The 13,938-nt window shown below is 39.0% G+C and overlaps 1 protein-coding gene across 9 annotated transcripts in view; it reads right to left on the bottom strand.

Moving 5' to 3' along the window:
* Window positions 1-13,938, bottom strand: part of LOC116064863 (disks large homolog 4) — a 69,372-nt gene that overhangs the window by 41,922 nt on the left and 13,512 nt on the right. For 2 of the 9 annotated variants that reach the window (XM_031320201.2, XM_031320200.2), the window contains exon 1: window positions 4,683-5,056. The exons of 6 other annotated variants lie outside the window; for them this stretch is intronic. In XM_031320201.2, the coding sequence (XP_031176061.1) occupies window positions 4,683-4,784 (102 nt within the window). In that variant the 5' untranslated portion in view covers window positions 4,785-5,056. Of the gene's footprint in view, window positions 1-4,682; window positions 5,057-13,938 lie in introns of those variants that run through there. One more of the 9 variants, XM_036009004.1, reaches the window with a different exon arrangement.

Raw genomic sequence — 13,938 nt, forward strand, 5'->3', positions numbered from 1 at the left:
ATATATATATGTATATGTACTGCCTGGATACATGCTCAGCACTGTTTTAGAGACTCAATATTTAGTCTTCCTTACATTTCAGTCTTAAATATTAGCTTGTTAATTTATGCTCAATTAATGAGTCTGCATCTCATTTCTGCGGGATGATTCATCATTCATAGGACCCACACAGATGTATCATCTAATTTAATAAACAAATTAGAGTCACACACAGATACAGTAAATGGTGCCATAGTGGGTGCTTGGCTGCAGTGCTTCTGCTGGAGGTAGCGCAGGGGGGGAGGTTTCCATCTTGTCTGTCTGGATCCTGTTTTCACAGGAACGTCATGCTTTTTTGTAGAAGAAATGAACAATATTTATACAACATGTAGGATGAATTGCAGACCGACATAACCAGGCTTGGTTTTTACATCAAACTAAATGAAACCGTGGCGAATACCTTTCCCTAATCCAGCAACAATATTGTACCTTGACATAAAGCTTGTAAACCCGACCCAAAACAGTAGCCAGTTTCAGCAGTAACAGCAGTGCCATAAACTGTCCAGTCTAACATGCAGCTACACTTAATCAGCTAAAAAGAATTAATTCAAATGCTATATTATTTTGCAGTTTATAGGTCAGGTGAAACCTATTCCCCTAAATTCTCCTCACAGGTCTCACACAAAGCTTAGTAATTTTGATCATTTAAATTTCCCCCTCTGCCAACAGAAGCATGCACAGTTTTTATGCTGAGTACATACATTTTTATGTATGTTGCACTTGTAGTGGGGGACTGTAGTGTTAACCCTCCCCCAGCCCTCTGTTTTCTCGACACACATAAATATGCAAGTGGAGGCCATGTTAACACACGGCACTGTAAGACTGGTTAATGGTTTCACTAGAAACAAACGTGCAATAATGGCAGCAGTGGGTATTTTTCTTTTATCCTGTGATCATGAGCATTGCTTGCGAAAACAGGTCTAAAACAGCTTTTTGATGAGGAGCACTAAGTAGTCTCTGTACTGCTGTTAGCAAACAGCACCTTGAAACAATTGGCTATCAATGCAATAAAAATAAAAAATCTGATCTTTATCTCAAGCATTAGTGAGATATTTGCCTAAATACATAATATAGCCCACTCCTTGTGTCAAAATCTCAGAACATTTTGTTTCTTTCATTATTTTCCTCCAGTCTCTCCTTTTTCCTCTCGTCTCTGTACGATTATGAAGAAGATCCATAAAGCCTGGGATAACCGCAATTTTTTTGTGTTTTTTTTCTTCGACTCGCCCACTCGCATCTTTCTGTTGACTTTACATGCAGTCACACCGCATCTAAAATTTGCCTCAAGTTGTGAGTCTGAACACACCTTTATGTTTTGAATTGAATAAAGGTTGATGTCATGGACTCAGAGTAGTTTCATTTTGTCTTGTCCTGCAGTCTACGCTGAGGCTGAATTTCGTTTCAAACGTTGATGATGCATATCTCCACAAGGTGTAAATATAATGTTATTGTCTGACAATCTAGATAAATAAAACATATCTGTGATGAACATTGGCTGTAAAAGGGGCCACTATTGGTTATTCAAGTAGTCCACCACCATTTTTCCAGTGTTGAAGTGCTGACCTTAAGGTCTTTAGTGGTGAACCATGTAACTAGGCAACCCATCTTGCAATAATATGCAGATTGAATTCTGGTGTTTTGACATGTGTAAAGGATCATATTGGCGAGATTAAATTAAATTTAAAGAGACTTAACTGTTTAGTCTCTTGCAGAGACCATACATTCATCCTATTAGTAAGACACAGTTTACATTTATGAGAAACTTCTGACCTGACTACTTGTTAGGTTGCTGCTTTGATTACTTTTTGCATGGTGTTTATGGATAGATCACAGTAAGGACCATTTCTGTACAGTACTTGTTCTTATACCGTGAGTGTGCTACTTACTCCTACAACCTGCACATCCATTGCACACACCAGCTGCAGTATGTGGTAGCAGAATAGCTGGGAAGAGCAAGTTAGCAATGTAGAGGCGACCCTGAATGCTTCAATCTTAGACCTGAACAGAGCATTAGCAAATATCTGCTGCCGCACATTGTTGTTGCTGCATCTCCCTGAGCTTACTGTCAGAGCTGAGGCTCATTGCACTTTATAAAGGAAGATGACACAAACTGCAGAATGAAATATGTAAAATCCATAGGAGGAAATGTGTGTTTGCAAAGCATTAAAAGTTTTAGTTATAGGAAGGATGTGAAATGTAAAACCAGCAACCGTTACACACAGCAGCATAGACGGCACTCTGCTTTGATATCACCTGCTGACATTTTCTACATCGTTACTCTTTATCATATGATTGGTCGACTGGTAATGAGTGACAGCATTCCTGTCCATTTTCCAGTAAAGACGTCTGAGAATCGATTCTCAGGGTGAGGTGATCATTGATCTTGATATTGAGATGAAGGCATACTGATCCCTGCGTTGTGAATCCTTCATCACATTAATACTCAGTTTCCATTTAAACTCTGTCTTTGGGCTAATTCACATTGTGTGGCCTTCGATATACTGTAAGCACTGCATGGAATTGTACAGTATCTTAAAGACAAACTTCAACAACGCAGTCTGTCTTGATTAAATGTGGCCATCATTGAGCATTAAGCATAAAAGAGCACATTAAAGCACTGCTGAACGCCTCCAACCAATGAATGAATGAAGACCATTTTAATTAAGATCCTGCATTAAAAATGACTGAGAGGCTCTGTGCTGGGCTTTGTGTAAGAACAAAGTTTATGCAAACAAATAACCTGCGAACATCACCTTGGGAAATGACCAGTCATGTGATAGCTATTGTTACATACAGTCATGTGAAAAAATTAGGACACCCATGCTAAAGTTGACTAAAAAGAGGAATAAAAAAATCATCTTTTGCAAACTGATCTTAATGCCTTAATTAAAAAAATGAGGAAAAATCCAATCTTTAAGGACACCAATTTTCTTTGTGAATGAATAATGTATCGTGAATAAATAAATGTTCTTCCTTAAAATACATGGGGCATAAGTAAGTACACCCCTATGTTAAATTCCCATAGAGGCAGGCAGATTTTTATTTTTAAAGGCCAGTTATTTCATGGATCCAGGATACTACGCATCCTGATAAAGTTCCCTTGGCCTTTGGAATTAAAATAGCCCCACATCATCACGTACCCTTCACCATACCTAGAGATTGGCATGGGGTACTTTCCATAAAATCATCTCTCAATGCAAATCAAACCAGCTATTAGGCTAACTGAAATAAAACCAAGGCGTGGAGTCTCAGATGAAAATATAGAGGAAGATATGAGCCAGGAGGGAGTGAGGCAGGATGGACTCTGTGCTGTGAATCTGTGCTAGTAATACTCAACACTGAGCATAGCAGGACCTCACTAACAGGAACCCAGAAAGCAAACACCCACATTCATTTTCCCAGCTGTGTCTCACAAATGTAGAAATTGTTCTGGTCTACTAGACTAAATATAAAAAACAATCACAATTAATGAAATATAACAAAAATATCCACCTAGTTCATATGTGATTATATGTGCCTCAAAGTGTATCAGATTCTAGCAACAAGACAGAACACAAACCAAAATGTCTGAGCTGAATCAACAAACAAATTATCTGGAGCTCTGTACACATGTACGCATCACTTTGGCAAGCGTAGCGACAAAGCTGCGACAGAGCACACCAGTGTAGTCAGAATTTGGCTTCAAAAAGCCAACAGACTAGAGTGCCATGTGGTGGGAAACTCTGAGCTGGCTGCCATACTGGAAATACCTGAAGCTGTGAGGGAGGGGCATCAGGGATGTGATGGACAATCAATGAATGAATGGATGACCATGCTCTCTCTTTGCACAGAAAACGACAGCATCCCCCACTCAACATTAAGACAAAACCATACTGCAAACACACAGCTAAACATAAAAATATATTTCTTTGCTGATAATAAGCAGCCTGGCTCTGATTTACCAATGGGCTATAGAAAACAGCAGGGGTACTGTTCATGTTACCTGATTTCAAGCCTCTCTCTTGCAGTGTACAGTTTATCTGATGCTGGATGATATTTAAGTGGCCCTGAGCAATAAAGTGCATTTCCCAAGGTCAAAAGCATATCATGCAGTTTGCTTTGCTGGGATGCAAAGCTAAATGTGAACCAATCAGCACAGAGAGCCATTTGGTTAGTGACCTGCCTTACAGATAAGGAGTTGACATCTGATAGTGATTGATGTTTCATTCATTAAATATCATATATCAGTAAACATTTATTGTAAAAAAAAAAACAAAAAAAAAACAGCAAACAGCTATCACCAAACACGCAACCATGCCTGCCAAAGATGCTTTATCCTGTCTATCTCCTGTCTACTGTGTAAAATGGAAATCGGCCATCAATGAGCATGAAAAAAAGGCGAGCACGTCGTGATGTAAAGGTATGGTGTGAATAAGCTGGTACCTGAAAGCATATGTACAAGAGAGGAAGCCGTAGGTGAGTGTGATCACTGTACTAATTACTCCGTGTAATGAGAAAAAGCACGGTTCAAATTAGCTACAACTGGAACAAACCCAGGCGCGCAATTTCTCACAAAGGCCTTTTTTTTGTTACATATTTATATAAACTAAAAATTCGATACTGGTCGCTGCTGCAACCATCGGCTGCTTGCACCCCGGGCTTACCTTACACCCGAACATGAGAGAGAGCGTCCGGTTGCTGCAGATGACCTTACATTGGCACATGACCGGCGAGAGACACTTTAAATTCCTGACAGGCAGAGACATCAGTCCAAAGCCTCACACCAGACAGACAGCACAGACCGGAGCTCGACGGTCCGCCGCCACTGACTCGGAGCCACGATACAGTTAGAGCAGAGCCGCGGAAGCTGAGAGGGGGGGGGGTCGCTGATGCCCGGCTAACAGGCGGGCTCCCCGGTTTAAATGTGACCGTAGCGGTACTCGGGTCCAATGTTTTTATGCAGCTTCATAATCGTGCATGTTTGACACGTTTAAAGCGTCGGTTTGTCGCTATATGTTGTCCATAGGTTTAAACACTGGCAGTATCATTCAGCATTGTACTAGTCTCTCTCTCTCTCTCTCTCTCTCTCTCTCTCTCTCTCTCTCTCTCTCTCTCTCTCTCTCTCTCTCTCTTTGATTGACACCTTAAAGTTTGTAGTCAACACGAAGCTGGAATCATAAGGGAAAGCAGTAAAGAGGCTTGAATAGAGTGCAGCGGTTTAGCTATTTTGCCCAGCGGCCACATGCAAAATAATATTGGTAGTAATATTAAAGTTTTGAACACACACACACACACACACACACACACACACACACACACACACGCACGCACGCACGCGCGCGCACACACACACACACACACACACGCACACACGCACACACGCGCACACACACACACACACACACACACACACACACACACACACACACACACACACACACACATCTCAAGGCAGTGGAGGCTGGGAAATATTACATGGCCACATCAAACAGCCTGCTTCACCACCACGTGTTACAGTGTGATTACTGCGCCCCCTGTTGGATCTATAGAAAAGTGCTGGAGGAGCTGTCCAAGGTGCTGAAATGTTTCGAATCGGTGGACAGCACTCGATGGCTGCAAAATGTATCTGCTTGCCGATTGAGCTAAAACCGAGTGTCATACAACAAACAAATGTGTGATATGCATGTACACAAACACACTCACAGACAGGAATGCAGTATTGTGAAATGACATCCCACTGATACTGTTGTTGTATCAGTATTTAGAATTATCACTATTTTTGATTTGTTCAATCTTCCCATGTCACTGTGCAGCATTAATGTGACCCTGACAGTTCTATACAGGCAATTCAGGTAGGGCCAGTTATGATATAGGAGCTGTGTGATGTGTTTCTCTGCAAGTTTGCTTTTCCCCTTATAGAGCTGATATGGCTCTTGGTTGGCTGTTCATTCATAATTTATCTTAACACTTTTAATAATTTTATTAAAAGTTTTAAGTTAAATTATGAGTGTGACTTTATATAAGCACCTTAAACTTTTCATATAATATGTTTTGTCTGACTGATCTGTGAAAATAAAAAAATAGTTTATATATTAATGTATAATGTGTTACACAACTGAAGTTAATTCAAACCTCATATACTTATTATCCAATATTTTAAAAAGCAATACATAGAGTTATAAACCAGTATTTTGAAAGGAAGGCACCTAAGATAACTAGCAAAATAAATAGCAGCTAACTTCCTTATTTTCTTTTATACCAACAATCATTATGTCTTAACAGGCTTTAAATGATAGATAGATAGATGAATGTCTCATTTAGTTTTCATTTGTGTTTTGTTCCTCCACTCTTGTGTGTGATTGTGCTGACATGGTGAGCCCACAGGGTGGAGTGAGAGAACTAGGTAGGCTAGATTTAAATATTGTGCATTCATCTCAGGACCGACTGCGGCGCAGGGCTCAACGCTCCCAGGTGACGTCAGCGTTAAATCGAACACACAGTCCGTTCCAAATACACCAGTGTGCTGCAGATAGTTTTTTTTTTATTTATTTTTTTTTTTTTAACCTTAACACCCCCCAGAGAGTTGGGGATATCCTGGGAAATCTGCATTCATCCATCAGCAGCATTTTCACAGGCTGACAGAGGGAGGTCATGAATTGAAGACAATGTGAAGTAGACTAGTGTCACTTTCTCAGGAAAATATATTCTACAGTTATCTTAAAGAACAGAGCACACAGTCTATAAATCAGCCGATCAATACAGTTAATACACAAATGTTTAAGAAAGCACCCTGTACAATAATGTGATTTCCAGAACAATGGTATGAACATCTACACAGCTAGATAGCCCTCAATCTTGATCACATAATAGAAATAGCGGTAGATATTGTGTGTGTTTTCGTATGGGCAAATGCCTTGTTCACATTCTTCTTTTAGTACTCTAGATGTATGACATAGTTTTTCCTTATAGTTGGTGTACTCTTATACTTTGACTCTTGTCTGTGATCAGAAAACTGAGAAGACTTTTCAAGCCCACAAAAGTTTCCATGGATATTGTTTCCTAAAAAGAAAACTGTCCTTGATTGCAGCAGTGAATGTATTTTAATAAGGGACTCTGGCATTGACTATACACTGACAAAGATTCAACAGAATCTGTTACTCATTGTTGCAATGAGTAACAGATTTGCAGTAGGCCTCCTCTTCAAAATCACAGGGTTGTTCCACACATTCCATCCACGCAGTTTCTCTGTGTCTTCCCTTTATACCAAACTCCACTCTGAAAGTAACTGACTGTGCTTTTTATACAAGTTCCTGAGGCGTGATCTAAAATAGGAGCAATATCTTATCATCTAATCAACAATCCAGACACATTGCAAGCAGCCTAATTTTTTTTAAAATAGAGGGTCTAAATTGGAGGACATCAATAAATAAAGAAAGAAAGGTTTGTATAAACCTGTGAAACCTTTTAATTAATCAATATATGATGAGGCGTTTGATGTAAGAATTAATGGAAAAGTTATACTTTTCCCCCTCTTTTTTTGCTACAGTAATTACTGTATGTAACTGATTTATCAGCTGTGATCACTCAAAATGAATTTCTTTGCTGTGGTTCTGCTTTGACTTAAAATAATCATTGACAGAGGAAATGCACAGAAACCTTTTGATTTCTCATTCCACTGAGCTCTGACATGTATAAGAACAGCAGGAGGGACATCTAGTCATGTTAGCTGCCTCTCAGTGGTTTTACAGAAATATAATTTAACAAAATAACCTTCTGTACTGTATAAAGGACCGACCTATTAGATTGAACTGTATACTACAGATTAGAGCTACAAAGACTATTGATTAGTTGTCAACTAATAAATGAATCACCAACTGTTTAAATAATCAATTAATTGGTTTGTCATTAAAAATATAAAAGAGTTAAAAAAAAAAAAAAAAAAAGTAATTCTCTGATTCCAGCTTCTTAAATGTGAATATTTTCTAGTTTCTTTACTCCTATATGACAATAAACTGAAGATATTTGATATTCAGTTGTGGACAAAACAAGACAATAAAAATAATTGTTAGCTGCAGCCCTACAACCGACATGTCTTTATACATTTAAGTAGATTTATTTTGATTCAAGCAGCATTTTCAGGCAAGCAATACATAAATATGGATATGACTAACGCTACTTATAATCATCATACATACAGCATAATGTTTGTGGTGATTATATACTGTAAATGGCTTCCCCCTTCCACTACAGCGTTATGTAAGCGTGGGAGTCACATAGAAACCTGAACTGTGGTGTTCCAGTATTGAGTATAGCATTAACATCCTAATGCTGCATTGTGTGTGTGTGTGTGTGTGTGTGTGTGTGTGTGTGTGTGTGTGTGTGAGAGAGATAGAGAGAGAGAGAGAGAGAACCCCAAAACAGCCTGAGTGTTTCCATGACAACATCTGCAGGGGACGGCAGATCCCTAACAAATAGTCCACTTTCCAGCAGCATTCTGGTCACCGTATAAATAAAATGACTGATTCTGTCACGGGTTATAAAGGCAGGTGCCTCATGCTACTACGTACATGCATCACATGCCATGACACATGCTAGTGTTTTCTCAAATTCACAGAGAATGTAAAGAAGCATTGTGACTCAAAGCGCAAGCTGCTCGTGTTGGCATTTATTCACCACTGGCTGGCTGTTATAGCAGCTCACTGAGCCTGTGAGTGCCAGAAAATGGTGCTAAGCCTAATAACACTGTAGGTTGAGCCAGATGTGCCATACTTAACATTTGCTTATCTTTTCTGCAAGCCTTGGTAGCCATTTTAAAATCTCATAAGTAGTTGAGAAAAAGATGTGCAATTAGTGATTTAGGCCTACCTTTTACATAAAAGATAAAGAAAGAAATCAAAGCCTGACAGTATGCAATCTAAAATATATGAGCCACAGTGAGAGAAATGCACTGATCCCTTTTTTATCTCTGTTTGTCAATGATTTTAGATTAGCTCAGTTAATTCTTTAGATGTCTGTGGGATCAATAGCAGCTGCTCCGCTAAAAAGAAGGGCAAATACAACATTAACAATTTAATATTATATAGTGTTTATTTTTCTTATCAGACCCTTCCACAAATACATACAAAACTTCACAATTACAATTAAGCTTGGACAACTTTTTTTTCCAAATATGCATATTCATATTAATCCATGGTGCCCGCATGTTAGATTGGACTGGACATATTCTTATTCAATAGAAAGATTGTTAATTACAACATAGTTTTGTCAGACTAGCCTTAACCTTAATGGTTTGTTACAACCTTTGTGGTGCATTTTTCATTGATTACACATTACGAAGCCCATATTTTTCCACATCCTCCAATGTCTCTTAAGAATGAACTACAGATCCATCTAAATTCTGACAGTGAAGTTAAGAAGAAGAAGCTGGAATCAGAGAATTTTAGTTTTGTTCATAAAAAAATTGCTCAAACCGATTAATCAATTATCAAAATAGGTGGCGATTAATTGAATAGTTGACAACTAATCGATTAATTAATTAATCTTTGCATCTCTAGTCTGTTTTGATTGCCAGCACATTCAAGCTTTCCTCAAAATGGTCTTCCTTATTTCTAGTTTGTTCTTCTGTAACCTCCAGCACTCAGCAGCTTTGGCACTGAAATAGTCTTATTAAAGTGCAAGCACAACTGGGAATCTCCTGAGGCTCGGAGACTGCCTCAGCTCTACTGACAAGGAAAACACCCAGGGTGAGTATTACAGTATTCACACCTACACAGAGCAGATTTTTGCTATATCTGATTTCTCTCGGCTTGAATATCTGATTTCACCTGCTCTTACTAGAAAATACTGTCATTTCAAACAGGACATGGTCAGGTAAATAATTGCCAAAATGTAAATTAGAGAGCACTGTCAGTTAGCATCTCAACAAATGAATCCACTCTTCAAAATGTCAGGGAAAGTTGTACCTAATGGGTACCTTTAAAACCTTTTCCACACCCCCGATACGTTTCGCAGCGATTCATTCTTCCTATTTAAATAATCTAAATAAACACCCAAAACCTGGACACTCTGTGTAGAGCCTTGCCTCACCTTAGCTGCAGGTGCAACAGCAACTCTTTGGTTGCTCTACAGGCAAACTGTAATGTTTCACATCTGATATTCCTGCTTCTGTCTATTGCAAAACCACCCAGCTGTGTAAATTTAACATGTCAGAATGGAGTCATCACCAACAGTGATGACCTGGAGAAATCCTTTATGCATGGAGTATGGTGTACATGATACACCTTCAACACACTTCAAAAGCCCCAAAAAATTGATTAGCCTGGGAATGCACTTGTTTTTCTCCTTTTGGTAGCTGCAGACATGCTTAGAGACAGTTATTAAATGGTTAAATTGAGCTCTTGGGAATAATTATCTCCACCACCCTCGAATTGGGATGAACACATCTACACCATAATCATGAAAGCCAAACAGATGATCTTCTTCCTGTGACAAGCGAAGAATGTCTCACAGCAACTACTGGTCTAATTCTATATAGCCATCACTTCATTTCCTCTATCACAGTCTGGTTCTGCTGTGCAGCAGTGTGCTGTCCACAGTACTGAGACGATCCTCTGCCAGCTGTCCCCCATCTGAGACGTATACATATATGATGTGAAAAAATGTTGAAGAGCGATCACTGTGGACTGCCAGCTCCATCTCCAACCTGTACTAAAATCTGTCTATTGTAAACCAGAACCACCCACAAGCTCCAAAGCTTTCTCTCAGCTAAAGCAGGCCCCAGTGCCTCTCCATCGTTTCTAACATCGGAACATGCTACCACAATGTCTGGCTCTGCTGTACATGCTATAATATAATGTACATATATGCACTGTATGACACAAAGTAAGTCTTATTCCATTTGTGTTGTGTTCATTATATATATATATATACAGTACACATACAATGGAAATGTAAAATAGTGGAGTATGATTAGAGGTGGGATAGATTTGAATAAAATTACAATTCAGATTTTCGATTTTTCGAATTTGGAATGCTATACTATTTTTTTTTTTTTACTTTTACTTCTTTAATTTACATTTAGTCATTTTAATAATAGCACTACTGCATTTTGTAGATTCTGGCTAATATGTTATGTCTGGTTGTGAGAAACCATGTGCTACTTTACCTTGCCAAATCTCAATACTGGTACGACGCACCTGCCACCAGTCAAGATACACACAACGGATGCTTTTCTTTTAGCCAAATGTCTTTTTAAAGGAGCACTTTTTCCATGTTTAGTGGAAGTTAGTTTCCATAGAGTTGAAAGCCTTGCAAAGTTTTCAGTAGCAACTTCTCTCACCAGTTTAAGTTTGTTTGGCTTGGGGCGTCACTACAGCTCACTCTATAATTAGACTAGAAATTTGCATTGTGGGATTGTGTAAGATTTCTAGCATGACCACAGCCAGGACTCAGGTCACTTAGTGGGCAGTACATTGCTAATCATGACATATTATTTGCCAATGGGTACTAGCCCCCAATTCTATGCTTTAATATACAATCATGATGTTTCTTCCATCCTTATTAACCAGGTACCATAAAGTGCCAGGTCCATTTACAACACTTCACCCTATAGATCAATGGTCAGCATGATAGAAGTGACTTCATTGACTTTTGAGAACATGTTGTTTCTCTCCAGTATTATTGCATTACATTTTTCTGCTCCTGTGCTCTGGTGTTGACTCGCAAACAACTTTAAAGTGTAACTGAAGGCAAGATAGCCAAACACATTTGGTGAATAAAGGACTGTGTGCTGGAGAAGAGTTGTGTGACGAGTTTTAATTGCAATGGACTTCCATTGAAGCTCATACTGGTCTGCACCTCGCTGCATGTGGCTTCTCAAATTTAGAAATTGCCTCATCCTTTTAAAAGTATATTTTTTTGGAGCCACCTCTGATGAAATGCAACAAAAAAGCTCAGACCACCACTCATTTGGCTCAGCGTGTAGCAAGCACAGCAGGGTATCAGTCTGGTCAGCCACAGCACCGCTTCTAGCCAAGATGATAAAAACAGAGCCACCAGGTGCCAACAGGTACTGTAGTGCTGACTGGCAATATCTATGCTCCAGTTGCCCACCAATCCAATCTGAAAGGGAGTCATGTTACCATTAGTTTACATCGGCTGTTTACATCAAATTCTGTTTGCAAAATTGAGTACTTGTGTGTGTGAGACATTGGAGGTTTTAAAACTGGAGGAAACAGCGCAGACAAAAGGAAGAAGAAAACTGTATTTACTCAGTTGCCCCAACTAGCAGTAACTTAAGAGCACATAGTAATTAAGAGCTTAACATAATTACCTAGTGCGCTAACTAGTAAGGCAATGTTTGGTTGAATATGGGGTGTTACCATAATTGTAGGAAAGAGAATGAGAACCACACAATAAAGGGCATTGCTTCTTTTTAAACTGGTAACTAAAATGATCTGCTTTTGAAATTTGTGTTCAACAACACACCTTTACACTACATTATGTTCCATGACCCTATGGGTAATGACTTGATAGGATTTTGCTATTTTTCTAGTATACTGTTGTGACACCATGATTCTGACTAGTCTAGCAAGAACATCATGTTGCCTTGAAATCACTATAAGGTTTAAACTGCTGACTTTCACTTATGAAATCAGGGGGTTTACATCCACATCAGATGAACTGTGTAGGAAATGGGGAATGAAAGGGGACCATGTAATCTGACAAATTTAACTAAACTCATATAGTTGAAATTCCTTTACAGTCAATGACTTGTTAACGTTTGTGACCCACAGACCACATAAGACACTTGATATCTTCCTTGGTGATGCTCTGACAGTCCTGGATTGCAGTCATCTTCACTTCTTGCTATGCTGTATTGTTTTTTTGTTGTTGTTTTTTTGCCTTCAGTATGTTCATTGGCAAATTATACACATCAATTAAACTTGAGGTCTGGTGACTGACTCTGTTTGGCCCTACAAAATCTCCTTTGTTGCTTTGGCTGTTCATTTCCCTGCTGATAAAGCACTGTTCAATGAGTTATCATGCATTCATTTGGACCTGAGCACTGTTTCTGTATACTTCCAAATTCATCCTTCTACTGCTGTCAACAGGGAAATTATCAAGTGAGATGGCTCCAGTGGCACCCAGACCATGACATCACATCCACTATGTTTGACAAATGAGGTGGCATGCCTTGTATTATGAGCTGTTCCTATTTTTTCCACACTTTGATCTTTCCATCACTCTGGCACAGCTCAATCTTTGTCTCATCGGTCCATAACACTTTGATCAAGAACTCTACAGGTTTCCTGGAGCATGTGATGCTGTAACTGTAACCTGTTGAGGTTAAACAGGTGTAGTCTTGTCTTGATGGTTGTCTCTGACACATGACACATTCTGGCGTGTCTTCTTGATCCATTGGACAGCTGTAAAGGTTTTTTTCTTTAAACTTCCAGTTGTTCCTCTGTCATCCACTACACTGGTCTTCCCTTAGTCAGCAGGTTGTTCACAGTTGCTGAAGTCAAAAGTGCATATTTGCTTCTAAAAGTTTCCCTGTGGAGTTTTAGACCTCTGGCACTGACACATCTTTGGTCTTCACGTTGACAACAGATGCTTAAGCAAATGTCACAACTAGAATCAACTCCAGATCTTTTTACATAGAGTCCATTACAATTTTGGGACACTTACTACATGCTTCATCTGATGTGAATGCAAATACCTTTAAATTAAAGCAGAGAGTCTGGACTTTAACTTCAGTTGTTGTTTCGTTTTAAAATCCAACATGCTGGCAAAACAACAAAAATGTGTCTATGTCCTATAAATTATTAATTGCATTGTAAACTCCAATCAGGAAGTCAATAACAAATAATGATTCTGCATCATCAGAGCCACTTACAGTATAAATCTGTTGCACAATGT

This window comes from Sander lucioperca, chromosome 13 (genome assembly GCF_008315115.2).
Source record: "Sander lucioperca isolate FBNREF2018 chromosome 13, SLUC_FBN_1.2, whole genome shotgun sequence".
In the NCBI taxonomy this organism is placed as follows: Eukaryota; Metazoa; Chordata; class Actinopteri; order Perciformes; family Percidae; genus Sander; species Sander lucioperca.